Genomic DNA, 27,676 nt, shown 5'->3' with positions numbered 1-27,676 from the left:
ATTTTATAAGTATTTGATATATATGCATATTGTTTCATAATTTCCTTTTCTGAGTGAACATATTTTCATGTCACTAAGTATTTTATAGCCTCATAATTGTTGCACAATATTCAGTGATATGAAAATATTGCAGAATTTGTTTAGCCAATCTCTTCTTATTGGAAATTGAAGTTATCACTCATATTTCATTATTATAGAAATGCAGTGACTTAGCCATGAAATTCAGGCTTTGTTCATATTCACTTTTGTTTCCTCAGGCGAAGTTTCTAGAAATGGAATTACTGGCCCAAAGGATATGTGCAGTTTTAAAAATGTCAATAGGTTTTTGTTATGTAAATTTGAGTAACATCAATTAGAACGGATTCTGTATGAGGGATTATATGAACAAATGAATTTATAGTAGTGACCTGGTAGGCTAGAACTAGTTAGTCAGGAAGCTGGAGACATGCAATTTAAAGCTTTTGTTTGCTTATTTTAGAAGTCTTGCTGAGAGTGAGTAGGGATAGGTAGGGAACTGGAAGAGAAGAGCTAAATAATCAAAGCCCCTGTTGGGGCATGTGAAAGAGTGCTGAGTAGATGCAGGCTGGAGCAGGCTTGGCAGGAAGAAGTGTTCTGGAGACAGGCAGTGCAGGCTGGGAGATTTCTCTCCCTCTGTTGAGTTCTAGGCGGAGGCCCAGCATCTTCAGATTAGTTAACTTGGGGCCAGGCTTCATATGCATGGGATGCCTCCCTTTATGCCCAGTCACCCTGGAGAAGGGTAACTATTGTGAGCAGTGGCTGCTTCAGATAGTTGCCTGTCTTGGTAGGTTAAGATATGTCAGACAGTGAGGGGACAGTACTACCAAGGTAGAGGATATTAATATCCTGATTTCCACTCCTCACAGTGTGAACCTCTAACATCCAACTTGGGGCAAATTGGAATGGATATTCCCATGACAGCACTGGTATATCTTCTCCATACACCTTTCCTACAGCTGACCACTAGCTCATGTATGTACACTCCCTCTCTCTTTCCCACCCTATTAAAGCTACCTTGCAATAATGCTCAGAGCTGTGACTATTCCCAGCATTGCAATTATCCTGCACAAGCATCAGTCCGGATTATCAACTTTCAAAAATGCATCTGTACTTAAATGTATACCCCTGTAATCGCAGCATTCCGGAAGCTGAGGAAGAAGGATTGCAAGTTTGAGGCCACCCTGGGCAACATAATGTCAACCTGTCTCAAATAACAGCAGCAAGAACAATTAAGCAAAAAAGCATCCATGTCATTATTGGGAACAGTCTGCAAGTGATTTCCTAGTCTGTCCCCTTAACTTCAGGGAGTTTAGGTAAATTCCTTTCAAACCCAGCAGCCTCCTGTCGTGAGTGTCTGTAAATGGACATTAGTAGCAAACCATGTTTCTGTTTCCACACATGCTGAATTTGTGAGTGTCATCTCTGTTGTTTTGCACCTGTCATTCTTAACATTTTGTCTTGTTTCAAGTGTTTTACTGCTCCAAAGTTTAAGTGCCTTTTCATGTTTTGAATGAGGCTCATACATTGATTTGAGTTCTTTTCTGAAGTCTATTCCCTAGACAGGGATTTGCTTTTCTGCCATAACTTGAGGACTATTCCAACATAAACTACATCTGCTGACTGTAGCCCTGGCCACCCACCATGGCCTTGGGAAAATGAAGAAATTCAGGAATTGATTGAGTTCCAAGAAAGGTGTCCAGAGCACTGCCTCTGAGTCTCACCCTTGAACTAGTGGCCCAGGAACACTTTGTACAATCCGAACTTTTCCCTTTGTTCCCATTGACTTATTCTGCTAGGATTTACAGAAAAGCCCAGAGGGAGATGCAGTATTTGGACCATATTACCTGCAAGGTACAGTGGTGTAGAGGAAAGCATGTAGGTAGTAAGGGAGTGAAAATAGTGTTCTCAAAATAATACAGTAGTTATCTGAACAGTATCCTTGCTTTTGAGATTTTCAAAGAAGTGATAAAATGCTCTTTCAGTGAATAAATGTAGAAAAACCTATGAAACATGAGTCATCTAACCTTTCAGAAATTAGAACTGCCCCTCAGTGCTACTTGGCTGTTTTCTGTCCTCTATCTGTGCTTCTCCTTTTCTTTAGAGGACCATGGTATACAGAATTAAATTAACGATAATCATTGGTTTTACTTGTTCTTGTCATGGCCCACTTTTTTATTTGGTAATTTTTATAAAAATTAAACTGGTAATATGGTAATAAATTAGTAAATTAATTGATTGGTAATATGGTAGTAATTAGTAAATTGGTAATATCGGAACTGAGCTGTTTCCATATTTTTGTTTCTTTGTCTCTCTTTTCCTTCCATTTCCACATTCAGAGTCCAAATTCCCAGCACAAGACAGTGGGAAACAGTGAATCACACACCTAGGCTGCAGGTCCTGCCCCAGGGGCATGCTACTTCCTGCATATTTCCCCATTAATTCTCCCATACTGTGCTCGTGGAACCTATGATAAGCCCCTGTTATAGCTATGGCATAGGGTAAATGTGTGGATGTGAGCTAAGCATTAATGTACCTGTCCCCAAGGAGTTGCAGTCAGTTTTACATTCTCATTGGAATTTTCAAAAATCTTTGATCCTGTCTCCAGTCATTGCATTTTTTTTTTCCCAAGGCCAGGAGCAAATTCCTAGTAGTTCCTAGTTCAGGAAACTTTCCACTGGCTCCTCTAGGGAATATGGTGAACAAGTAGTAAAAAAGTTTGTTAGTGTTTTCAAAGGCACCCCCCAGCACAAAGATGAGTTAGAACATGACAAGGAGAAAAGACAAATGTCAGCTCAGTCACATCACATCTTAGCCTTTCCCTCAGAGATGCAGGCAGACTCTTCCCAGAGCACATGCTGTCAAGCCAACTGGTGAGAAGAGATTCACTGTTTAACAGGTGAAGAAAGAGTGCACTAAGACAATAAAAAGTAATGAGGAAAACAGTCATCACTGCTCACTCCCTGTTAGTGGTAGATGGGGAGCAGGTGGCCCGATACCCATAAATGGGGCATTTCCTGCCCTTGAGAGCCCCTCAGGCACTGCCCTGCAATTGTTAGGGAATCATCAGTTCTGCTTGGCTTTTTATTGTTCACAGCTCCTGCCAACCAAGATATTGTTTCTGTTTTGTTAAAACAGTGCCTAGAGCTCAGGGAAAGAAAGGCAATGGGGAGAGGCAAGAAACATTAAAAGAAGAAGAAGAATAGGGATTCTGTTGAATTGTTTGTACAGTTCCTCTCCTTTTTTGCCCCCTCATCTTGTCTTAAAATAATTGGTTTGAGGCTGTAATAGAATTGCTATCAAATAAGCCCTGAGAATCAGTTATTCTGGATTCAAGAAGAAGGTAAAAGTGTACCAAATGCTATCACGACATCTGAATGAAAGGAAACATTGATCCATAGCCAAGAGCCAGCCTGAGGTAGAAGAGGGCAAAGCATTAAGTACAGAACTCTATTCTTACTTTGTTCCTTACTTGTTCTTTAAAGAAGGAAATTCCTGTTATGATTACCTTCTTTGTATGATAAGCACACATAATATGTAGGGCTGTAGAGAAGTGACAGATAGCCATAGCAAAACCAGTCTTACATATTATTTTGTATGAATTACTATTAATTATTTAATATGAATGATTAGCTGAGAATAGATGGAAATTACCTCTTAGTCTTTAAAAGGAATCTATTTTCTTCTCTACTTCAGTGGTCTGGCTCCCGTAGTTTAAATTTACTTAGATATTAGGCATTTTAAACATTTTCATTAGTGTGTATTAATTGTACAAAAATGGTTTCATTGTCACATTTTCATACATGCATATAATGTAGCTTGATCCTATTTGCCCCCATTGTCCTCTCTTATCTTCCCCCCTCCTCCCCCACCCTGTACCTTTCCTTTTCCCTTATTGTCTCCCTTTGTTCATGTCTTCTTTTGTTGCTTTTTAAGTCTAGATTCCACATAGGAGAGAAAACATGTGATACTTGTCTTTTTGAGTCTGGCTTATTTTGTTCCATTTTGTGGCTGAATAATACTCCATTGTGTATATATGCCACATTTTCTTTAGCCATTCACTTATCCCTCGGTGATAAGCACCTAAGCTGATTCTGTGACTTGGCTATTGTGAATACTACCATGATAAACATGAATGTGCAGTTATCTCTGTTATATGATAACTTTGATCCCTTGGTACCATACAAGAAGTGGTATAACTGTATAAGTTAGTTCTAGTTTTAGTTTTTTGAGGAACCTCCATACTCATTTCTGTACTGGGTAGACTAATTTGCATTCCCACCAACAGTGTATAAGGTTTCCCTTTTCCCTGCATCCTTGCCAGCATTTGTTTTCTTTTTTTTCCCTTGATTGTTGACTATTTTATTGTTGCTTCTTTTTATACTTTTTTTACAGTTCACATATTTTTGTTCTTTTGTAGAATTTCAGTAGTCTTTCTTATGTTTACAATTTAAAATACATCTGAGGCACATGGCTGTTCACGCCGAAGACTGTCTAATGAGAACTTTAAGTCCTGTAATGTTATGGTTGTCCTTTCTTCCTTGGTTTCACTGCCGCAATAGTAATCATAAGCAATGACCCCGTATTAGTTTATATTGCTCACATAAGTAGTTCAAGCAGACATTGAGTCACCTCTGAAAAAAAAGGCAGTTATTGAGTTTGAATAAAACAGAAGACCAACTGATAAGGACCAAGATGTGTCTTGAGAATGAAGTTTCAGAAAAGTCATTAGATAATTGAATTTAAGATTTCTCAGAGCCCTGGATCAGGTATCTGGTAGGATTGAAGGCCACATATAGAATTTGTGGTTAACACAAACACTTGGAGAATTTGATATATGAAAAAGGTAGTATTGCGAATTCATGCAAAAAAGCTAAACTGTTAATAAATGGTGTTAAAACAAATTGAATTTCAATCTGGAAGAAATAAGATTGTATGCATGCCTTACACTACTCATAAATTCTAAGTAGATAAAATATCACAATATGGAAAATGATATCAACAAAATACTTTAAAAGTATGTAAACATTTTAAAGTATTTTAAAAATATTTTAAATGATTTGTTTGGAGTAAGGAAATAAATAACTATTACTGAGAATCTTGAGACCATAGAAGAAAGATCAGTGGATAACTATTTTTTAGGTGTATAACAAAGCAAAATTGCCAAAATCTCATGGTATAAGTCAGCATGAGTCAAAAAGAAATAATAAGATGAGAGAATACTCAAAGCACAGTTTGTTTCCTTAGAAAAGACCTGCAGAAATCAGTAAGAAAAAGATGACCAGCATTATAGAAAATGGACAAAAAAACACAAACAGGTGATTCATAAGAATATAACTACAAATGGACCTTAAACACATATAAGCCTCAGTAATAGTAAGATGCAAATTTAAAGTACACTGGCATATAATTTCTCATCTCTCAAACTGGCAAAAAAGTAGCTTGACTGTACCCTCTTGGCAAGTGCATGACGAATAGATAGCTTATAGATTTCTGGTGGGAGGGCACAATGTTACAATGCCTATGGAAGGCTGATGGCAATGTATATTAAAATTATAAATTCATTGCTCTTTGACCATGTGATCCAACCCAGTTCTGGAACTTTATTCTCATGGCATACTAGCAAGATATTAATTCAGCATTGTTGGTGATGGTAAAAGATTGGAAAGCACTCACTGTCCATCAAGGTGGGGGCTGCAGGTTAAATAGTTCATATGTCCTCAGGATGGAGTATGTGCAACTATACAAAGAAGGAAAAATACAATAGAGATACCTGTATGCCCATGTTTATTGCAGCAGTATTCACAATAACTAAGCTGTGGAATCAGCCCTGGGGGCCCAACAGCAGATGAGTGGATAAAGAAAATATGGTCTATGTATACAGTGGAGTTTTATTCATCCATAAAGAAGAATGAGATCATTTTGTTTGTGGGAAAATGGATGGAAATGGCAATCATCATGTTAAACAAAATAAGCCAGACTCTGAAAGACAATATTGCATGTTTTCTAAGACAAATATTGCATGGAATCTAGAGGGGAAAAAAAAGACATGAAAGTAGAAGGTGGGCTAATGGGAGAAAAGGAAGGGGAGTAGAGGAATGGGAGAGGGGGATAAGTGAAGTTAAAAAGGAAGTAAATATGCATGCACAAAAATGTCACAATGAAACCCATTATTTTGTAAATTAATATATACTAATACAAAGAATTTATGAAATTGGATCTATCATTCTCAAGAGTACCAACATATAATTTTTTTTAAAAAGAAAGTAAACCTTTTACCTTTTGTAAAAGAAAGGGAGGAAATAAGAATATTCGTATGTGTGTTTCCAGACAAAGAAAGAAAGAAAGGTGTGTAGGATGGCAGGGAGAAGGAAGGAATAGAATATATGGACACAGAGGTGGGAGTACAATGTCTTAATGTATTGTCTTTAATCATGTAAATGTATTAGGTATTTAAAATTAAATACATCTTTGAAAGAATAAATAGTGAGCAGGCACTGGTAGTATTCATAAGTGACTTTGAGGTCTTTGGGAATAGGCCGTCACAAAAGAGCCATTCCATTCAATTAGCAGACGTCCAGCCGACTGTCTTCTGGATGCCCCAGCGAGAGGCCGGATTTCTAATGAACTCACAGATGCTCTTTGCTGTTTAACCATGCTATGTGAATAAAGCTCATACTTTTTGGTATTCCCAATAGGCATAAGCAATGCATATTGCCTATCAGCCCTTTGCTGATAGGCTGCATTGAAGTGAACACTTTTAAGTTATACTTTTGTAAAAAAAAAATAGAAAAAAGAAAGTCATTTGAATTTCTTCTTTTGAGAAAGTTCTGTTTAGTTCAATTGCCCATTTTTTTATTGGTTCATTGATTTTGGGGGAGTTTAATTTCTTAAGTTCCCTGTATATTCTGGTTATCAGTACTTTGTCTGATGTATAGCTGGCAAATATTTTCTCCCACTCTGTGGGTGGTCTCTTCAATTTAGAGACTATTTCTTTTGTTGTGCAGAAGCTTTTTAGTTTTATGAAGTCCCATTTATCCACTCTTTTTCTTAGTTTCTGGGCTGCTGGGGTTCTATTGAGGAAGTCCTTGCCTATACCTATTACTTCCAGAGTATTCCTTGCTTTTTCCTATATTAACTTCAGAGTGTCAGGTCTGATATTAAGGTCCTTGATCCATTTTGACTTGATACTAGTACAGGGTGATAAACATGGATCAAGTTTCAATTTTTTGCAAACAGATAACCACTTTTCCCAGCAACATTTGTTGAAGGGGCTCCATCATATATTTTTGGCGCCTTTGTCAAAAATAAGGTGGGCATAGCTGTGTGGATTCATATCCGGATCCTCTATTCTGTTCCTCTAGTCTTCATGTCTGTTCTTGTGCCAGTACCATGCTGTTTTTATTGCTATTGCTTTGTAATATAGTTTGAAGTCGGGTATTATGATACCTCCAGCATTGCTCTAGCCATAAAGGAATTGCAAATCAAAATCACACTAAGATTCCACCTCACCCCTGTTAGAATAGCCATCATCAAAAACACCAACAACAGGTTGGTGAGGATGTGGAGAAAAAGGAACCCTTGTATACTGCTGGTGGGAATGCAAGCTAGTGCAACTGCTCTGGAAAAACAATATGGAGGCTTCTTAAAAATCTAAAAACATAGTTCTGCCATATGATCCAGCAATCCCACTCCTGGGGATATACCCAAAATATTGTGACATAGATTACTCTAGAGACACCTGCATACCTATGTTTATTGCAGCACTATTCACAATAGCCAAGCTATGGAAACAGCCAAGATGCCCCACTACTGACGAATGGATTAAGAAAATGTGGCGTTTATATGCAATGCAATTTTACTCAGCCATGAAGAAGAATGAAATCTTATCATTCTCAAGTAAATGGATGGAACTGGAGAACATCATCCTGAACGAGGTTAGCCAGGCTCAGAAGACCAAAAATCATATGTTCTCCCTCATATGTGGATTTTAGACCTAGGGCAAATACAGGAATGTTGTAGGTCTTGGGTCACATGCTAAAGGAAGAGCACATATGGGAGGTATGGGGAAAGGTAGGAAACCCAAAACAGGAAAGTGTTTGGTGTCCCCACTGCAGAGGAGCTAATACAGAAACCTTAAAGTAACAGAGGTCAGTATGGGAAGGGGATCAGGAACAAGTGAAAAGGTCAGTTAGAGATGAATCAACTTGGGTTGTAACACACTTTGTGCATGGAAGCAATGCTAGGAATCTCTCTGTACAGTTATCCTTATCTCAACTAGCAAAAACGCTTTGTCTTTCTTATTATGCTTATGTCTTCTCTTCAACAAAATTGGAGATAAGGGCAGAACAGGTTCTGCCTGGAAACAAGGGGGGATGGTGGGGAGAGGGAGTGGTGGGGAACAGGGGGAAGGAATGGCCCAAACAATGTATGCACATGTGAATAAATGCATAAAAAATTTTTTTAAAAAGTCAAACTTAAAAAGTAAAATATTTTGATAATGGCTGGCGTATAAGAAAATTTAAGAAACCAACCTAACTGAACATCTTCAGCTCAAAACACTAGTTAGCTGTGTGTTAAATTATAAGTGCCAAAATCTGTTCACTTTCCATTTGCATCTGATTCATCATTCCTCTAATTTTTAATGTTCTTAAACATTACCTGTTGAAGCTGTTAAAATCCAGTGAGTGCCTTTGCATACCCAATTAGATGCCCAATTACCAATTTTAAGCTCTTGAGTTACATTTTAAAATGAAATGAACCCAGCCCTGCAGTTGAATTGTTAATGGTAGCAGATCTCAAGGGAAGTGATACTAAATGTTGTCACTCAGAAACAGTGTTCCCACCTTTTAAACAGAAACGCATCCTTGCTGCTTTAACACCAAACCTCATGTGCTGTCCACACTAGTGTGGGTTAAAGTCTGGATTTCCTTTGAAGAGAAGGAAGAAGATTGAGGGCAAACAGAAGTTCTCAGAGCCTGGGCAGGGATACTGGAATCATTTCCTTTTCGAAAATATAATAGTGTCTTTGTGTTTAAGGCCAGGAAGCAAGATCAGGAACCTTGGTGTTCTGTTCTTGAGTGTAAATATATGTTTAACAAGATTACTTCCTAAACATTTAGTTTGAACATAGAGGAGTATCCAGGATTCTTGGCCAGGATATGAGTTGCATTACGATCCATCCCAGGTCAAGGAAATCTAAAAGAAATCAGCTGCTCTCTGGTTGGCTTTATTTCTGTACATGTAAATGGGTCCTTCTTAGTTAGTAGAACCCAACTTTTTGCTGTAGAAGCACAAGGGTGGTCTGAGGGATGGCCTCTTTCCTTGATCCTTTTTAGTCCTATTCATCCTTCTGGCCACAGCTGAAATGATACTTCTCCCATAAAGTCGATGATCTGCTTCCACCAAAACCCAGCTCTCACCACTCTCCCCCATTCCACATGGTATGTGTTCTTTTCCTCCTCCAGATGCCTAATTATATGCTTTCTGACAGTAAGAAGTATGCATTGTGATATTTATCATATCTTGCCTATATTTTAGCACTTAGGGACTTGCCATTTTTCTTCTGAAGTAAATACTTCCTGAGGAGCAGGCCTGTTCTTGAGTCTCCTGGTGGTAATTTCAGATCATCCCCTTTTTCCACCGTTACCCCTTGTATATCACTTTCCCTTCAGTATGCACGCAAAGTAAATATCTGTTGAATGAATGTTATTAGTGCCTTTAGATTTTTCCAGAAGAAAAAAAAATAGTCACACTGCTTTATGATTCAAGTGTTGGCAGTTTAAATTCCTCTTAAGTGAGACCAAAAATTTACATAAATTTCTGATACTCAGTTATGATTCTCCCCAGGGGAATTTAGGAAAGTTATGAGGATAACATTTTGCCACTCCCAACAGAATAGCTTTCACATACCATGAAGTTCCCTTCCTGCCAAGAGATTTTCCCTCCCCACTCCTCACCCCAATAGGTCACCAGCCATGCAAAGGGAAACAGCAGATGTCTTTAGGTCTCTCAGATGAATCTTCAAGCAATGACTGGGTATAATGCATTAAAGATACTCTTGTGTATTGGTCAGCTTAAATGAGTAGATGTTTCACATGCTCTGATTTATTTGGAAAGAAGGGACTTTCTACTTTCATTTATAAAATAGTTTGCTATATTTGTTTCTCATTCTATTAGTGAGGCATCTAGGCCTGAGAGAATGGGTATCTCAGTGTGCAGTAAGCATATGCTGAAACTAGAGTGGGCTCCTAGTGTCCTTCTGTTCTAATTTCATTTTACAAATGATGAAATTTGAGTTTAGACTCAGACAGGAAGAGAAAAGTCTGAAATGCCCATAAACAGGTAGGCGGAATGGGCCCAAGAATCCCAGTCCCCTAACTCCCAGTCCAGTGTGTTCTCTCTCTGTCCCTCCCTCCCTCCCTTCTCTCTCTCTTTCTCCCTTCCCCTCTCTCCCTTTCTTCCTCTCCCTCCCTTCCTCTCCCACTCTCCCTCCCTTCCCCTCCTTCCCTTCTCCTCCCTCCCTTCTCTCTCTTTCTCCCTATCCCTCTTTCCCTCCCTTCTCTCCCTTTTCTCCCTCCCTTCTCTCTCCCTGTTCCTCTCTCCCTGTTCCTCCCTCCCTCCCTTCTCTCTCCCTTTCTCCCTCCCTCCCTTCTCTCTCCCTCCTTCCCTTCTCTCTCCCTTTCTCCCTTTTCCTCTCCCCCTCCCTCCTTTCCCCTTCCCTCCCTTCTCCTCCCTCCCTTCTCGCTCCCTTTCTCCCTGTCCCTCTCTCCCTCCCTTCTCTCCCTTTTCTCCCTCCCTTCTCTCTCCCTGTTCCTCTCTCCCTGTTCCTCTCTCCCTCCCTTCTCTCTCTCCCATTTTTCTCCCTCCCTCTCTCCCTCCCCTCCTCACCTGCTTAGAGTTGTTGCTGTTACCCAGTTATCTACAGTCTAGTACTAATGGGCACAGGGTCCATCTCCCATGTAGAGCAACTTCACAGAGGGGTTTGCTCTATTCTTAGACCAAATCCTGTGCTGTTAATGCTATTTTTGTACAGGTGGAACAGAGGAATTACAGGATGATTTCACTCCAGAAACACTGCCCTCCACTGGAGAACCATTTTAATGAGCATGACCTCCAAACAGGAAGTCAGGAAGAAGCATTACCTTCCTATTAGGGGACAGTAGGTTGATCTATAATTCTTTAAAAGGGCCACAGTATAGTGCTGGGACCCCAAGCAAAGGGAGCTTTCTAAGGCTTCCAGAAGGAAACCTTTTCTGTATTCTCACATACACCTACCTTTACTTTGTTGTCTCAACAAACAACCTTTTTCTCATATCTAAAAAATAGCCACTAATTAGCTTTACTCTTTGAATTAAGATGACCTTCCACCTATCACTGTGCATGAACCATACTAGCTTTCCTCTTGGCTTATAGTTTGACTAGCAGAGTTCATTTACATTAGGAGATAATTTGGATTCTCACTGTGTTTCTCCAGAGCCTTTCATATATGGTCGTCAAGATGACATGCATGGGATGGAAACTGTAGCTTAATGAGAGTTGTTTCTATGGGTAGAATTGGGGAAAGGGGCCTTTGACATTCCTCTTTTGAACAAGCATGAACAACCCTCTGTGGAAATGTTGGCTAGAAATGGAGACTAGTAGTATAATGAATTCCATTATAATTTAAATCTGAAATCAGGACTAAGCACTGGACATGAGGATCAAATGACTATCCCTTTTGTCTTACCTGGCTTCAAATTTTGATATACAGCCTGGATGCCTTCCTCCCAGTCCCCTGCCTTGTCTGGCAGTCTACTGGCCAGAAAACCTTCCTTGCTCTTCAATAAAGGATGAGAGAGAAAAAGAGTGTGAATGAACAACGTACCAGGGATAAAGGAAGTGGTTTCCCCTTCTCTATAAATTGCCATTACTTAAGATTTAGAAGTTCCAATTGGACTTGCTCATTGAATGCTAGTTTCAACTTATAATCCTACAAGTTCTTTCCTTATCTCATTCATAGGCCAGAACAGTTGACAATAGAGTGCGTCTGCCTCTGAACATCAGCAAAGTTAGACTCTGTATCTAAGATGGGTGCGGTGGCCTATGGATTGTTACACATGCCTTAGGGACAGAGTGTGCACAGGAGTTCAGGCAGATACGGCCAGTGTCTGTTGTTATGTTTGGATGCTATCCCTGTGTTCTTCCTCCACACCCTCATTGTTCAGATCAGTCAGGGAAGAACCGACCAGAGGATGGGCATTCATCTGCAAAATGAATCTCCTTACAAAGAGTTCTCAGAGGGAGAAAGTTACTGGTTATGGTCCAATACAAAGGAAGAGAAGCAAATGTTGCATGCAGAAAGGCAGTGACCTTTCCTGTACTTCCTTCTCTGGGGACACATGCTGGCAGGAGTCCAGAGATAGAAGTCACTTCTTCACTGTCCATTTCATTAGGATTCCAAACCAATCACACTGGCCATTTCTACCTTTATTCTCTTCTTTCTGAGATGTGACTTTTTCACCATTCATTTCTACACTTGAGGAGAGTTGCCATCTGAAGTGTTTACTGATCTTTTCTGAAGAATTTGCTTTCCCCTCTTTCTTCAGGCCTCCCTTTAGAGTTTGCCTCCCTCACACAACTGTCCTAGCTCTGCTGGCTTGTTGTACCCTCTGCTAGATCTAAAATAGAACTACCTTGCTTGATCTTCTTTACTCTAATGTAACTTGAAAACCCTTTGCCTAAACTTCTTTGCCTAAAGTGCGACTAAACAATAAAATGGTACTGCGGTGTTACCAGGGAATAGTTTTTCATTTGAGGGAGGTTCATGCATTCTGAAATTAAAATTTGTGATACTTTGTCGTGAATTTGTATGAAGCTACCCTTTGAGCTACATAGCGGGTTAAAATGCTTCCCAAGCAAATGATTAGAACAAATAAGATATATACAAATTAAAAATAAAAAATAACAAAGAAAGATCTGAAAGTTTAGAAGCAATCTTTTGTTTGCTAAAATTGTTCCTGAGTTAGATTCAGCAAAGTCCTAGAATGAATGTTACAGAGAAATACTGTGGGCATTTTGGGAAAGGGAGGGAGTGTGGGCTGTATTGGCAAGGAACATCTGTGGCAAAGGGAGAATCTGGACCTGGTATGTGAAGAACAGGCATGCTTTAGATTTGCAGAAGGTGGCCATGAAGTGTGAACAGCAGCACACAAATAGGATGGACTATAATATGTGGGAGGCCCTGGGAAGAGCCTGGCACTTTGATGGAATCAGTCATGGAAGTGTGGAGTAGAAAGGCAGGGACCAGCTGAATATCCAGTATCCAGAAACAGTTATGGTGATCCACTTTATTGCAGTCAAACCTTTATTCTTCTAGAAATAAGCTCAGTAACCTAGATGTTAATTATCAGGGTTTCCGGGTAGTTTTACCCACCAGAAGAGCGTCTCCTATATGGACAACAAGACAGTTAGTAGCATGGTAAGGACTCACACCAAGACCATTTGCACAAACTTCTTTCTGTGAAGATCCGGAAGTGATGGCTCATTGTCAAGAGGCAGCCTTTCAATATGTCAGGGGTAGACAATGGCATCTCCCCATAGAACTCTCAGTGACATCCCTGACCTCCTTAAGAGAGGAAGCACATAGAAAAGAGGCATTAATTCTATCCTTGTAACAATATCAGGTCCTAAAGTGGCTTTTGTTTCACTGTTAGTCATTTCCTCCAAGTCTGCTTGGAATTGACACAGTTTTGCCAGGCTTGAGGTTTTGCCATGGCTGATGTGTCTGTGCTAGGGTCACAAGTGCCTTTGAACTTCAAAATGTGCATGAACAGCATTGTCTGTTATCACTAACTTCAGGTATGAAATTCACAGCAGCTGAGAAAAGATTCAGTAAAAAGACACTTGGATAACAATGGCCTATTACTTTACACCCATAATTCTCGACTTGCCAAAATAGGCTTGTACTGCTAGACACCAATATATTTCTCTTTCATCCTTTGGACATGTGTATTTTATTTTGTATTTTAGTCAGGAATGTGTGTTCTCAGAGACCCATTTGGTTTCTCAAACCATGGAAAACTCCAATTACCCCCACACAGACAACCTGACCCCCAGTATTCAGCATTCGTTGCAATGGATACTCATTCCTGGTGCTTTCTGTAGTCAAGGAACTCTGCAGATACTTTACTGCACTTTGATTGGGAGTGAGGACTAGTGAAGGAGTAGACCAGAAACCTTGCCTTCGTCGTATAAAATTGTTTAGTGAGGACAGGAAATAAATAGCTTCTCTCCCTCAAGGAGTGCAAGGTGGACTTTCCTACCATAGAAAACAGTGGTAAAAGGACACAATGGGGTACAAAATGTTGGCAGGGCTTGTAGAGAAAAAATAAGTTTATCATGTCAATGAAAAAATTCCTCTATTCTCTTTGAGAATATGGCCAAGAATGGGCCTGTAAGTCATCAAGATAGATAATGAGATGACCATAGCATGTAGCATCACAGTTGAAAAAAAATACTAGTGTACTCAAATAGAAGTTCAGAGCAATCTGGTGCTGAACGTGAACTCATACAATATTCAGCATTTTTGTGATGCGTTTTTAAACTGTTTCCCTTATATCTGCCTCCATATCTGAAAAGGGAACATCGAGAGCTCAGCTAGGATCAGTGGAGACCATAGAAGTGGTGGTGATGGGTGCGATGGGGTGAGGCCATCTGTGGGAAGCTGAATGAGCCAGAAAGGTTTTAGTACATTAAAAAAAAACCTGCAGACAATTTAAATTATAACTCTCAAGGATGTGAAAATATTAAGATGCAAATGTCTATAATCATATCCTGAAAGAAGTTCCTTGGCAATGAGGCTTTTTAACTACTGATGTGAGTTGTAAAGTACTTTCATGAGAATAAAAGTTAGAAGAAACATCTATGTAACTCAGGAGGCTCATGCTCAAAGTTAAAACATGGAATGGAGAATAAACCACTTCAAATATTTTGCAGCTCTATAACTCTGTATTACTCTGATTATTACATAGGCAGAAGGGCAAACCATACACATAAAATCAGCTAAGTGAACTTTAATTATGCCAAATTGGTATAATAAGCTGAAAAGAACTTTGGGTTGTGCAGTGAAAAATACAAAATGTTCTTCTGAAAAACCCAATAGGAGCAGTTTGTAACATTTTGTTGATCTGCAGACATATATTTGACCTCTGACCTTAGCTTTAATACTGGCATAAGTTACTTTGTAATACAAAGGTGGTGATTTCTGCACCAAATTTCAGCCAAAAGAAACTAAAGTTTGATACCAAATCAGTATCATGCAAAGCGTTTGAGAATTCAAAGTTTTACCAGGCACACTTGCTGGCATGCATGATTCCGTAATGAACTTGTTCTCTGCTTAACACAACTGTATCCTTAATGTTCATTCCTGCCATTCATTTTTTGAATATAATACCTCTGCATTCCCAATAATAGACACTCAGTGACATCCAGTAAAACTGAGGAACCCACTCTATAGTGTAAACACCAACAGGTTGCAGAGGCTCTTAACTATAACTCTAAGCTCCATAGGAACCAAGTTTAGTGACCACCTGTATCCTCTACTGAGAACACAGCCTCTCCCTTTGTCATGAAGTAATGCCTCACTACAGCGACCGTTCTCTGGTTCAGACTGGCCCCATCAGAACCGTCTCTGGTCTAGGCTGTACATCTGAGAGAGGGGAAAGATGCCACAAAACAGCAAATGGAGGAGTGTAGATGCCATGGCCAGCTGAGTTTCAAGAAGAGCTAATGCATTGACAATTGTGCCTTATCTCCTTCAGACAGTTTGTCCTCAATTATGTTGTGATTTATGTGGAAATTGTCAGTGGGGAATTGAAAAGAAAACTGGTCACATCATCACTCACCCAGCACCAGGGGATCTCACATTTTACGCATTTTGTTCTGAATCTTCATCAAGGCTGTGCCTTGCAAAAACCCCAGGGATTTTCTTAGGAAGAAGTCATTTAACACAAGTGGCATCATTTATTTCAGAAATTATTCCTAGGCTGCTATGTAAATACTAATGACATGCATAACAATGTATTCCACCTTGGAATTTGCAGCAAAAGTCAGGAAGATGCAGAGATGTATAATGCTGGCTTTCTGGGCACCAGAGGCAGCTCCTTACTACGTGTCAGAATTGGAGTCAGGTGTGCCTGTTTGTTCCTCCTGCCATCCCTTACCTTAAATGACCCCAGATTTTTACAAAAAAGAATTAAAGAAGAAAAGAGACATGGCCCAAAAAGGAATACAGTAAGTGAAATATTTTTAACCATCACCACCAGTCAGTGCATACAATTGGCTGATGGTTATTTTTGATAGGAATGGGGATACATAAAATTTTCCGTATTTGAGATAGGATTCTGAGTTGGGCACTCTACCAAATACTTTGAAGAATGCAAATATATAGTCTGGGGTTCTTGGGGTATTTATAATCTGATAGCTGATATAACACATACATATAAATAAAAATACAGAGCAAGAATGATCTTTTTTCTGATGTATACAAAATCTGATGTTTAACCTGGGCATGGTGGTGCATACCTGTAATCCCAGCTCTTCAGGAGGCAGAAGCCAGCCCCAGCAATGGTAGCAAGACACTATCTCAAAAACAAAATATAAACGAAATGACTGGGGGTATAGCACAAGTGGTAGAGCACTTGCTTGGCATATGTGAAGCCCTGGGGTCAGTCCCCAGCACCACAAGAAAAAAGACATGATGTTTAGTAAGTAATGTCCTCCAATAATACACTCAGCATTGAGGCACAAAGATGACCAAGCCTTGGTGACAGACCTTGTGGATTTTCACATGGAGGGTGGACAGCTCTGTCTATACTACTGCCATCTGGTCTAAGCCACCATTGTCACCTCTCTCCTACACTGTGATAGTGGTAGAAGTTTCATAGGGATTTCCTTGCTTTTATGTACACCTCTGCCATGACCTATTTTCCCTACAGCAGTTGGACAGTGTTTTTAAAAACAGAAAATTAGATCCCTTTACACTCCTGATTCATGTTTACAAAGCCTTGTACACAGGTGTCTCCAGGATCTGCACTTGCTTTTGTCTGTGACCACATCCATTCTCTCCTTTCCTCCCTATGTTTTATCACTCTGTCTTCTTTTTATTCTTTAACCATGTCAACTTGTTTTCCACCTCTGGGCCTTAGCACTAGTGTTGTGCCCCAAACGCTTGTTATAACTGAGAAATGTCTTAGGATTTGTGTTAGTCAGGATTTTCTATAAAAATACAATCTATAGATAAATATATATACTTTATAATGTTATGTTTGTCAGCTTTCCTTCACTGTGACAAAATACCTGAGAGAAGTCAACTTTAAAAAAGAAAGGTTTTAATTTTTGACAAAGGTGCCAAAAACACGATGGAGAAAAGACAGCCTCTTTAACAAATGTTGCTGGGAAAACTGGATATCTGTGTGCAGAAAACTGAAACTAGATACATTTGTCACCCTGTACAAGTATCAACTCAAAGTGGATCAAGGACCTTAATATCAGACCTGAAACCTTGAAACTAGTACAGGAAAGAACAGGGAATACACTGGAAGCAATAGATAATAGGCAAGGACTTCCTCAGTAGAACTCAAGCAGTTCAGCAACTAAGAGAAAAGGTCCACAAATGGGGCTACATGAAATCAAATAGCTTCTGCACAACAAAAGAAATGGTCTCTAAATTAAAGAACACCACCCACAGAATGGGAGAAAATCTCTGCTAGCTCTATATCAGACAAGGGACTGATGATCAGAATATACAGGGAGCTCAAAAAACTAAGATCCCCCAAAACCAATGAACCAATAAATAAATGGGCAACTGAATTAAACAAAAATTTTCAAAGGAAGAAGTCTAAATGACTAAAAAAAAAAACACATAAAAAATGCTCACCATCCCTGGTCATAAAGGAAATACAAATCAAAACCACACTAAGATTCCACCTCACCCTGTTAGAATAGCCATCATCAAAAACACCAAAAACAATAAATGTTGGTGAGGATGCAGGGAAAAAAGAACCCTCATACACTGCTGGTGGAATGTAAAACTAGTACAACCACTATGGAAAACAGTATGGAGGCTCCTTAAAAACGAAAAAGAAATCTGCCATGTGATCCAGCAATCCCGCTCCTGGGGATACACCCAAAGGAATGTGACACAGGTTACTCCAGAGGCACCTGCACACCCATGTTTATTGCAGCACTATTCACAATAGCAAAGCCCCGTGAAAACTTTTTGAAACTGTCAAAATGCCCTCTACTGATGATTGGATTTAAAAAATGTGGTATTTATACACAATGGAATTTTACTCAGCCACAAAGAAGAATGAAGTTTTGTCATTCATAGGTAAATGAACGGAACTGGAAAACACCATCTTAAGTTAGCCAGGCTCAGAAGGCCAAAAGCTTCATGTTCTCCCTCATATGCAGATTGTAGAATTAAAACAAATGCAGCAGTATTATGGGACACGGGTCACACTAAGGAGAGGCTATGCACAAGAGAAATTGGGCAAGGGAAGGAAACTAAAAGCTTGAATGAGGTTGATGTGCTGTACGGGGATGAAGATAGAAATTTCAGACTGGCCAGGGCCACCATGGGAAGCAGACTAGGGAGCAGTGAAGAGGACTGGAAGAGGTGAATCAGTTGGAGCTGTAATACACATATGCATGGAAACAACACAAGGAAACTTCCTGTGTAGCCCTCTATCTCAAACTAGCAAAAATGTCATGTTTCTTTTTATCTTTTATGTTTTTATCTTTTATAAAATCAGAGAACAAGAGGACTGAACAGGTTCTGCCCAGGGTGGGCCAGGGGCTGCTGGCACCAGTGGGAGTGGAGAGGTGGCAGGGAAAGGGGTAGGAGGATGAGTATGGTACAAACAATGTATACCCATGTACGTAGATGCAGAAATGATACCTGTTGAAACTGTTCCAGGAATCAAGAGGTGAGGAGAGCAGTGGAGGGAGTGAATTAAAGTATGGAATATTTGATGCGTTGTAAGAACCTTTGTAAATGCTGCCATGTACCCCCACCCAGCACAACAATTTAAAAAAAAGGACAGGTTTATTTTGGCTTATGATTTCAGTCTACGCTTGCTTGGTCCAGTTGTTTCTGGGCCTGTGGCAAGGTTGAAACATCACAGTAGAGACTGCATTGTAGAGGAGGCTGCTCACTTTGGGGCAACCAAGAAACAGAGAGAGCGAGGAGGGGTCGAGGTCTCTGTCTCCTTCAAGGGCATGTCTCCAGTAACCTGCCTTCTTTCTACTAGTCCCCACCTCCCAATAATGTGACCAAGCCTTTAGCACATGACCTTTGAGAGACAATTAAGATCCAAACCATAATACATATATAACATACATTCACATACACACGTGTACATACATACACATACAGAGAGCGCGCACGAGAGAGATTATGAGACCTGGCTTACACAATTATGAAGGCTGAGAAGTCTCATGATCTACAGTCTGTGAACTGGAGAACCAGGGCAGCTGTGGTTCTTCCAGTCCAAGTCCGGAAGTAGAAAAGATGAAATGAGGTGACCCAGTTCAAGCAGGATAATAGGACCCTTCCTGGGACTTTTGTTCTACTTAGGCCCTCAACAGATTGTATGAAACCCACCCACATTGAGAAGGACAGCTTTGTTTACTAAATCTACTGATTTAAATGGTAATTTCATCTAGAACCAGTCTCATAGACACTCAGAAACAATGTTTCATTGGGGCACCTTTTGGCCCTGTCAAGTTGACATGTAAAATTAGCCACCAAACTTTGTCTAGGTTTAGGGAGAGGTACAATGAAACAAGGAAGATGATAACAGAGGGGAAAGCATTGCTGTATTTTCATGGAGAAATTTCTGGAGTGTATTCAGAAACAGAGAAGCATAACAATTGTAAATTGTGATTATGATTTGTTAGGTGCTATTACTTGAGTTATCTTATTACTTAATGCATTTCATCAAGTAAACACTAACATATGTGTATTCTAGACCTTTAGAATTAATCTGGCCACATTTTTTATGACTAAAGTAGCCTGGCCATAAGTTTAATGAGTAAGAAGTCAAACAATACACCAATGAAATTTAGGAAGAAGGCAGATAGTACATATTTAGTTATTTAATTATCATAATTTTATTGGATTTTTAAATGCCCATAAACATGTGTTACTGATTTCAGTATGCTTCTGATAATATTAAAATAGCAGCACTCTTTTTGTGTACTTCAGTATATTTATGATATAACTTCAAAGTTTTGTAATTTCGGGATGGTAAAGAAGTTTATTGTTGTTTTAAAAGCCCAAATCCAGATATTTTATATAGATATAGATATACATACATACACATGTACACACACATATAACATTGTTTACTGTTGTTTTAAAAGCCCAAAACCATATATTTTATATAGAGATAGATATACACACGTACACATGTATACACACACATAACATTGTATACATAGTGAATTATCTTTCAAATAATTTATTATTTAGTTCTTATACAAATCCATTTTATTTTACTTTTTTAAAAAATAGTTACCTATTTGGTAATTTCAACCAGGTGCAAATAAGAAATACAAAGTTAAATAAGATCCTGGCTTTCAGGAATATGTAATTTTGTAATATATAAGCTATCTGTTGTACTAAAGTTAGCATAGAAGTAACATAATAGGAAATGTAAAAAAAAAAAAAAATTATTTGATGGACGTTAGACCCTTACAAGTAGGTTGCAGCTGAACTGCTTTCAAGACATACAAAGTTTCAACAGGCAAACGTATACATTTTAAGGGGAAGAACAGTATAGAGACCTAGGTTACCTTACAGTCAATTGAAAGAAATGGAAGAACAAAGACAAGGGCTTAGAAAAACAACTAATATGGAATATATTCAGGAATTAGCAGCTGAAGTTTGGATTTACTATAGGACACTTGTTATAGGAGATGAAACTGGAAAAGCACATTGGAGACAAGGCCTGGAGAATTTTGAATGTCTACATAAGAGTCTGTATAATTCAGTGGGAAATTTAAATAGGGGAAATTATTGAAGGACTTTGAATAGGATTTCCTCATATTGCCAAAATATATGCTCCTCATCCACAATCCTACCAAGTTTCATGATTTTATAGATGATGAAGCTGAAGTGATTTGACAAAGATCACATAACCTATCCAGGTTGAAGTTCCATACCAACTAATTGACATCCAATTCTAGATTCTTTCTGTCATACCACACTGTACTTTAGTCAGCCATAGGACTGGGCAAGAAGCATTCAGAGAGGAAAAAAAAAATCAGCATTATTTAAGACAATGTAGAGATCTATGGAGCAATAGAAGTCACAGATGGCTTTGAAATCAGAGGTAGTGGTGGGTGCAGGGTAAAGACACCTGTATGAAGACAGAGTGGTATTTTATCATAGATGCCAGACAGTCCTGTGAAACCCATTCTGCCTTTGATGTGGTTACCAAAAATGTAAGTGGATTGAGCAGACTGGTAAAGAGAAGAGCTGCTTTTTTAAATTGTCTAGATACTTACTCAGTTGTGCATAATTGTGTCAAATAACTACAATTCAGAAAGGCAGTTATTATTTAAAGTCTATAATTTTTAAAAGATAACAGTTTTTTTTCAGTTTGCTGTGGTCAACAATTCAGTGTAAATCCATCAGACTCACACATGCATCTCCATTGAATGCTGCTAGAGTGGAGCCTCAATACCCTAGGATGTAATACCTAAGTAAATTGAAAGCTGTTTAACCTGTTAGATTGTATAGGATACATCTTGGTAAAAGGTAAATTTATCCTGGTTATTAAACATTAATAGCTATGATAAAATGTCAGTATTTTGATAGGTGAATAATAATATGCTACAACAAGAACATAAAAATATTTGCTTTCAAAGATACTGTTTAGCCAATTACAAGTTATAGTTTCAAAATGGGGACTTAAAGCAAGTAGGAAGTTTTATTGGATATGTGTTGGCTTTAGACATGGTTAGATTCAGATGCCAGAGTACCATCAAAAATTTTTCTCTCCATTCTAGAGTCACTGTTTTATCCACATTAGCCTTATTTTCAGTCATGTTCTTCTCTTTTCATGTGGTGACAGAAGATTCACTAGCAATACAAGGCAGGTATCCTACTAGATTATGAACACAAGTGTCTCTGTCTCCAATGGCTTCACCAAATTCTTAAGCTAACTCTTCTTGAACTATCCTGTGTCATGTAATGAACCTCCAATCAGTAACCATGACAGAGCATGGAAATAGAAATAGGCTAGACCTGGTCACATTTCCACTCCCTGGAGGCATTGGGAGATCACAGCCCTACCTGAGCACACACACTAAGAGTGAGAAAGTGTGTATCCCAAAGGAAAACTGAGGCTCTTACCAGGAGAAGAGGGATTGGATGCCAGCAAATGAATAAGCAAGGTGAATGAGTGAGTGAGTAAAATAGATGTTATCTATTATTGATAGAAATGCTTTATAAATGTTAATCATACATAAATAGTATGTAGTAATGGAATCCCTAATAACCCATTCTGTTAATTGAGCAGTTTCAAACTATAATGGTATTTCTTTTTCATCTATTTTAAATTATAGTTTTATGTAATAGTTTAATAATTTTTCTGCCATGATAGTGAAGAAATATGATGCCTACAGCCAGCTTATCCCTTCATAGCTAACTATGACACCACAATGAATTGGAGTTCCTGTTTGGCAAAAAAATAAGTATGATGTCTTAATGTTTATGTTTAGTCAGAAACATCAATATTACTCCCTTACTGTTAGATAGTTTTAATATTTATCATTGGATTCTCACAGTTTTTCTTTTGTGATTACAAATGTCCTGAAAGCCAGTTATACTATAGATTGAACATCTTTACTCTGAAAAATATAACATCCACATGCTCCAAAACCTGAAACTTTTTGAGTATCAACATGATATCACAAATGTAAAAATTCCATACCTGACCATGTATAGTAGATGGCAGTCAAAACACAAGTACAATAAAAATATTATATAAAATTACCTTCAAGCCATGTGTATAAGGTATATGAGAGTATAAATTAGTTTTGTGCATGTTTAAATATTCCAAATCTGAAAAAAATTACATCTACAATACTTCTGACCCAAACATTTTGGATAAGGGATACTTATCCTCGACCATTAGTATAATTATATAACTAATCTCATCTGATACTTATTTGATCTAACACATCAGACTAGAATAAAAAGAAAATTTAAGTAAAGATTCTTTTACTTTAAAAATAATAATTAAGCAGATCACCTCTTATTTTTTAAAATGAGATTAGATTCAAGAGAGAGACACTCCAAAATTAAGAAGTGACCAAATTTATAGAAATATGTGATAGTGAAAAATAGTATATTCATAGGACAGAAATGTTTAAGGCATTTAGGTGAGTATGATGACCACCTCTCAGGGATTTTCTTACCTGCCCCTTCTCCTTCTAGTCAGACTTTGTGTCTTTACATACTTCTGTGTGCACTTAGAAGTCTTTACAAATAAGTACACGACTACTTTTCTCCAGCTAATACCTGAGCTCTTTAAAAACAGGAACAATTTCACATACAGGTCCCTATCTCCAGCCTCCAGCGCAAGTGGAGCTAAGCATCTCAATGATGAGATAAATGGTAACGCATTTAAGATCGTAGTTCAGAGGGAAAATTATTTGTAACTGTCTGGAACATGTCCAATTTGGTTGTATACATGTACAAAATACTTTCTGTGCTGTAGTTCTTTCTTCCAATTGTTTAGAAATAAGAATATATGTGTATTTGTCAGTCAGGGCTTTAATAGACATTATCAATGAAAATTAATCCATCTCTACAATTAAATTTTGCTATTATTATTTCAGTAGTAATGGAAAATTTGATGTACAGACTTTTTCTTCTGGTAAATGCTCTATCCCTATATCAAAAAGTAAGCAAACAGTATATTTTATGTAGGGCCCCATGTTCCTTTTCTCTTTTTCTACCAGTGTTCAGTTGCCTACCATTTTTATCTTTCCCCATTGGTGTCTCAATCTTGGCCTGGCACACAAAATGCTGTTATATCATATAAATGAACTAATTTTTCTTTTTGTCTCAGCTTCTTTTCTGTGTCTATTTCATGTCTCTGTCCATAGAAGGTTAATAATCAATGTGCAATTAGGTTTAGGTTTTTTATTTTTTAGTGCTTCAGGAGAAAAGAGCAAATAAATTTAAGAAGATTTTCATGTCCTTATATCAAAAATAAAATTTGGGTGACATACTCCTTGGCTTTTAAGTATACACTCATTTTTTAAGTATACATTCATTTTTTAATTTTGATATTTGATAACTTTTTATATGGGTACATTTAATTTTCTAAGGTCAGTAATCTTATACAAAATAGCCTGTTATGTAAGCTTAGGAAATGCGACATAGTATAAAAATACTAAGGTGTAAGCATTAATGTCTGCTCTTATAACACACACACCCTTTGTTTTATGTGAATAAATCATTCATGCCAGTGAAATTTGGGGGACACACCAAGATTTAGTAAATAAGCCATTATGCTTGACTTATTTTTCTAAACAAGATTGTTTTAGATGCTTAAAACTAAATCCCAGAGGACAGTACTAACTACGTAAGACAATTTTAATACTTAAAGACAGATGATATGATGTAGTTCTCCATTTTATAGAGATTTTTGAAAAATACTTCTATGAAAAGTAAACCCACTGTTTCTCAATATTATTTCAGAATTCCTGAATATTGAAAATAAAATAATGATTAAAGGGAAAGTAATTTTAAATGACAAGTTAATGTTCAATAATGTTCCATACTCAAATTTGTGAGTTCTTTGAGAATTTGTGTGTTCTTTTGAATACTAGTCATAGAGTTAAAAGAAAAAAAAAAGGAAAGAAAACTATGGATATAGTAAATTTAGAGGGAGACTGATGTGCATTATAGTAGAAATTAATACCATCTAATATTTCAGAAGAGCTTTGGATGACTTCATACTAGATGCTAAAAAACTATGTATTTTGTTACCTTTTATTAACAGCCTGTAGAGGAGTTATAATTAACCTTGCACATGATATTCTGTGCCTGAGTTGTTATATGCATTATATTATATTGAACAAAATAATGATATTAGAAAAATTAATGTAAAAACCTGCTCCTTGGAAAGCCTCCATATACTTTTCTTCATGAAAATTATAATAACCACCACAATTTGCCCAATCATAAATGTTTTCAACAATATTTTATTTTGAAAATGTTCTGATTTTGAAAACAAATGCTTATTTTTAAAATATCATATTTAACATTCAGAATTAAATCTTTAAAAGTGTATTCTCAATATTTCATGAGCACAGAGTAAAACATAAAGATGGTTCTAGTTCATTTTTATAATTGGAGTAATGTGTAATCATGGTTTAACTTTCTAATTATAATACTTTTCAGATAAATAATTTTCTGTGAAAAGAAGTCTATAACTAAAACTAACAAATGTTAAAAAAAAAAACTTCTCGGTCTTTTGTGAAACCGAATGCATTTAATCAGAGGATATGAGAGATATATCAGACATTCCTGAGAAATATTTCTAGAAATTTTAGATTATTTTCCATAAGATGAAGTGTTTATATAATAAATTGGAATGAAACAATTCTACCATGACTGCAGATTTTGTGTGTGAAAAGAAAATGAGGAGTATGTATGTGCATGTTTGTAAGATGTAGGAATATATTTATGAGGCAACCCCTTCTAGAATTTGGATTTATACTTTCACTGCTTGCTGCCTTCAAGAACAAGTTACCCAAATGCATAACTGCATATCTTTAAAAGATATTCTTATCCAAATCTGTATTTTAAAGAAAGCACTGGTAAACTCTGCTAAAATTAACTAATGAAATGTCTCATAGAGTATTAGAACTAAACAACTATATTTTCTGCTCAAATTCTAACAAATTATGTCAGCCTGCCCATCTTCGTATCTAAAACCAGGACTGCAATTACTTCAGTGCCTTGTCAGTGGAATAGCAGTCAGGGACTTTGACCCCCCAGTGAACCATGAAACTGTCACGTGAATCTCTGTGCCACTAAAATACAACCTTACATGTTAGTGTCTCTTTTAATTTTAGGGTTTATAAAAAATACCATACTGATTATATACTATAGTACTATTAAATAAAACATGCTGGTTTTGTGGCTGAATATTTCAACATAAATTAATAAACATACCTGTACTTCATATGGTTACATTGGATTATTGTAAATACTCATATGACTGCAGTAAGTTTTTGTTATTCTTTGGTAATACAATAGTAAGGCCTATGTTCAAAAACGTAGGAATGTCAACTAAAAAAGAAAAACACCTGCCTCATCAGAATAATCACTTTACATTCACAGGTGTAGATAGAACATCCAGGAGACATAATTCTCAAAAAGACTTAACTTACCTGGAGTCACTGAAACATTTAAAATTATTAATTATTTACAAATCAATTGTTAATTTTTATAAAGTTAAATGTTTATCAGTTCAGTTGAAAAAATAATATATAACTGATAATTCTATTGACATTCATCTCCAAAGATAATCATGAAACAAGCAGTTTGTGAATGAGCCCACAATTACTACTAGGTGATAAGGAACATGAAATTAATGTTTTCAAGGATTTAAGCTAGAACTTTCCTACTGTGTTCTTCATTAACTTTGCTTTTGTAATTCTGCACTCTATGTCTATATGTCTTAGAGCAAAAGATTTCTTTAAAAAGCTGTAATAGATGAAAATCAACAGCATTATGATCTTTGAGCTATATAAAAATGTTACCATTGATATATAATTATGGTTCCCTCTTTGTTAACATGCTGATTTCTTATAAATACTATTGCAAAATGCACAGAGACTCAAGTAAATTTTTGTTTAATAATACTGACTTGAAAATTGCCTTTTTCTTTGAAAATTCTAATTGCACAAAGTAGTTTTATTAAAATAATGACAAAAGTCACTTGAAAGTTGAGATATTTCTATTCGTAAATTATGTTTAAACTAATTTTCAATATATTATTTTACTTTCTCTAGGATAGCAAAGTAATATAATGTATGTGTGCAAAACAGAAGTATTATTTATATGTATTTTTTTAATTACAGGTAAAGATTATAGTTCCCAACAGCACAGCAGGTCTGATAATAGGGAAGGGAGGTGCTACTGTGAAGGCTATAATGGAGCAGTCAGGGGCTTGGGTGCAGCTTTCCCAGAAACCCGATGGGATCAACTTGCAAGAGAGAGTTGTCACTGTGAGTGGAGAACCTGAACAAAACCAAAAAGCTGTTGAACTTATCATCCAGAAGATACAAGAAGATCCACAGAGTGGCAGCTGTCTCAATATCAGTTATGCCAATGTGACAGGTCCAGTGGCAAATTCCAATCCAACCGGATCTCCTTATGCAAACACTGCTGAAGTGTTACCAACTGCTGCAGCAGCCGCAGGGCTATTAGGACATGCTAACCTTGCTGGCGTTGCAGCCTTTCCAGCAGTTTTATCTGGCTTCACAGGCAATGACCTGGTGGCCATCACCTCTGCACTTAATACATTAGCCACCTATGGATATAATCTCAACACATTAGGCTTAGGTCTCAGTCAAGCAGCAGCAACAG

General features: G+C 37.5%; 1 protein-coding gene across 7 annotated transcripts in view; it reads left to right on the top strand.

Annotated features, from left to right (window-relative positions):
• The window catches only part of LOC109676129 (RNA-binding protein Nova-1-like), a 115,578-nt gene that overhangs the window by 84,620 nt on the left and 3,282 nt on the right, over positions 1–27,676 (top strand). For all 7 annotated transcript variants that reach the window (XM_074068289.1, XM_074068287.1, XM_074068290.1 and 4 more), the window contains one exon: positions 27,169–27,676. This exon is cut by the window's right edge. In XM_074068289.1, coding sequence (XP_073924390.1) covers positions 27,169–27,676 — 508 coding nt within the window. The remainder of the gene's footprint in view (positions 1–27,168) is intronic.

This window comes from Castor canadensis, chromosome 3 (genome assembly GCF_047511655.1).
Source record: "Castor canadensis chromosome 3, mCasCan1.hap1v2, whole genome shotgun sequence".
NCBI classification, from domain to species: domain Eukaryota; kingdom Metazoa; phylum Chordata; class Mammalia; order Rodentia; family Castoridae; genus Castor; species Castor canadensis.
This window is presented reverse-complemented; position numbering and strand designations above follow the sequence as displayed.